Below are 2,247 nucleotides of genomic sequence, written 5' to 3'. Positions count from 1 at the left end.
AAGATGGTGAATATGAGACAGCCTGACTTGAAGCAAGCATCTATAGAGAAAGCTGTCAACAAGTCTTTATTTTTTGCTTTTCATTATTATTTGCTTCAAGCTTATATCAGTTGATTAGTCTACGTACCACATAACAGATAAAGCGTTCCCCTGTATTTATCCAAAGAAATCAATAAAAAAAAGCATATCATACCAAACAGTTTCTGTGAAATATGAAAGAATACGTAAAATATGTAATAATATAATATAATACACAACAATTATATATTATATATATATATATATATATATATATATATATGGTAAAATGAAATAAAACAACATTTTAGAGCCATTTTACTTAGGCCATTTTTTTCCATTCGGGTCTTGCTCCAAAATTTAGTTTTCATTGTCGCCATCTGTATTGTACTGGCTTTTTTTTACCTATAAAAGTGGAAGGCTGTCGCTCCATCAAAAACTTTTGTTATTAACATGCTTGGAATAAATTAGGTTGAACCCATGGAAACGAAGTGCGCGATGACGGACAAATCACCAAAGAAAAACATTACGGTTGCTGTGGAAGGTAACATTGGAAGTGGAAAAACAACTTTACTGAACCATTTTCGAGAAAATCCCATGGTTGAGGTATTGGAAGAACCAGTTGCCGAGTGGCAAAATGTTGGGGGCAAAAACCTTTTGGAGTTATTTTACACAAACTGCCAAAGATGGAGCTATTTGTTTCAGTCTTATGCTGCTCTTAGCCTCCTGAAAATTTACAAACAGCCACATGTGACGCCTGTGAAAATGATCGAAAGAAGTATTTACAGTGGATTCTATTGCTTTGGGCACAACCTTTACAAAAGTGGAATGATGTCTTCCGTAGAACATTCAGTGTACCATGAGTGGTTTGACTGGATTACAAAAATGCAGCAACCTCAACTGGATTTGATAATTTACCTGAGGACATCACCTGAGACATGCATGCAGAGGGTTAAGAAAAGATCTCGAACCGAAGAAAAAAGTCTCCCCATGGAACTTCTTTACGCCTTACACGAAAGACACGAAGAGTGGCTAATTCAAGGAAAATTTCCTGTATCTGCTCCCGTTATAGTCGTGGATGGCAGCAGGAATCTTGAAGAGATGATACAGTTTTACCGGGTCAATGACCAATATCTGCTAGGAATGAAAAAATGGCCTCATTACCACTCTGTATAACAAGTTGATTGCTTAAACTGAAACGTCTGGAACTGATCCTGAAAGAAGGAGTTTCGTTTTTATTTTTTGGCTCTTATCTTTTTTATTGGTAATAAAATGTCAAGTTCAGTCTGAGGTTGAATTATCCGTCCGGTTATAATCAAGCTCTAGTTTTACTATTGACCACTATAGATGAAATATATATATATATATCACATATATTATGTTTATCTATTTCACAAACTGTTCCAAACAATAAAATTATAAGGTCATTTCTTTATTTCATCTCAAAGGCTTGCTATAGCTAATCCAGCCGTTCTGTTTATCTGATGGATTTTCCAGAAAGCGAAGTGAATCTCGAACCTTGATCCAAGCAAAGACGGTGACCTCAAATAAGACCAGAAGACCCCATTCTATCAAAGGCCAACCCTCGATCAGAATGAGCCATAACAGGACGCCGGTTGAACCTATCCAACCCAAAAGTTTCGGAAGACCATCGAAGAGAAACAGCATCACTTGTACGGCTCTCGATACCTTGTTTTCGCACAAACCCGGCAAAAAGGCATCGACCAAACCGTTGATGATCCATCTCGAAAGGGATATAGTCCGAAAGTAAGCAAGACTAGGACATACCCGTACGCGCGCAAGCAGTCGGATCAGTTCGGCCAAGGCTTGCCCGACCGGTGATTCCTTCGTATCGTCGATGTGGTCCCTGAGACTAGCGAGTTGATACAGGATCGGGGGTACCGTCAGGTGAGTTCGAGTAGCGTAGTCTCCTTCGTGTGAGAGTCGTTTAAAGTGGCCGGTAAAAAAATCCTTGAAACCGTGTCCTACCTTTGATGCCTCGTTGGCGACGGCGTTAACAACCTCAAACACAACAGCCACAATCTCGTTGATGAACTCTGCCACATCACCAATGACCAATCCAACGTGCAACAGAAGAATTTTTAACAAATTCGTGACCACGATGACGACTGCTATGGCTATCCACAAACGAGCAGAGAATAGATTATACAAGACCTTTCCAAGAGCGATCACGAATCTTGCACACAAATGCGAGCCGTCGAGAGGTCG

At 39.5% G+C, this 2,247-nt stretch overlaps 1 protein-coding gene across 1 annotated transcript; it reads left to right on the top strand.

The window, feature by feature from the left end:
• The first annotated feature begins 471 nt into the window (after nucleotides 1-471).
• LOC140937973 (thymidine kinase 2, mitochondrial-like) lies at nucleotides 472-1,194 on the top strand. Its single transcript, XM_073387528.1, is given in 1 exon segment — nucleotides 472-1,194. A coding segment is annotated over 1 exon segment (723 nt).
• The last annotated feature ends 1,053 nt before the right edge of the window (nucleotides 1,195-2,247 follow it).

Source organism: Porites lutea, chromosome 5 (genome assembly GCF_958299795.1).
Source record: "Porites lutea chromosome 5, jaPorLute2.1, whole genome shotgun sequence".
In the NCBI taxonomy this organism is placed as follows: Eukaryota; Metazoa; Cnidaria; class Anthozoa; order Scleractinia; family Poritidae; genus Porites; species Porites lutea.
Note: the sequence above shows the minus strand (reverse complement) of the source record. Positions and strands in the feature narration are given on the sequence as shown.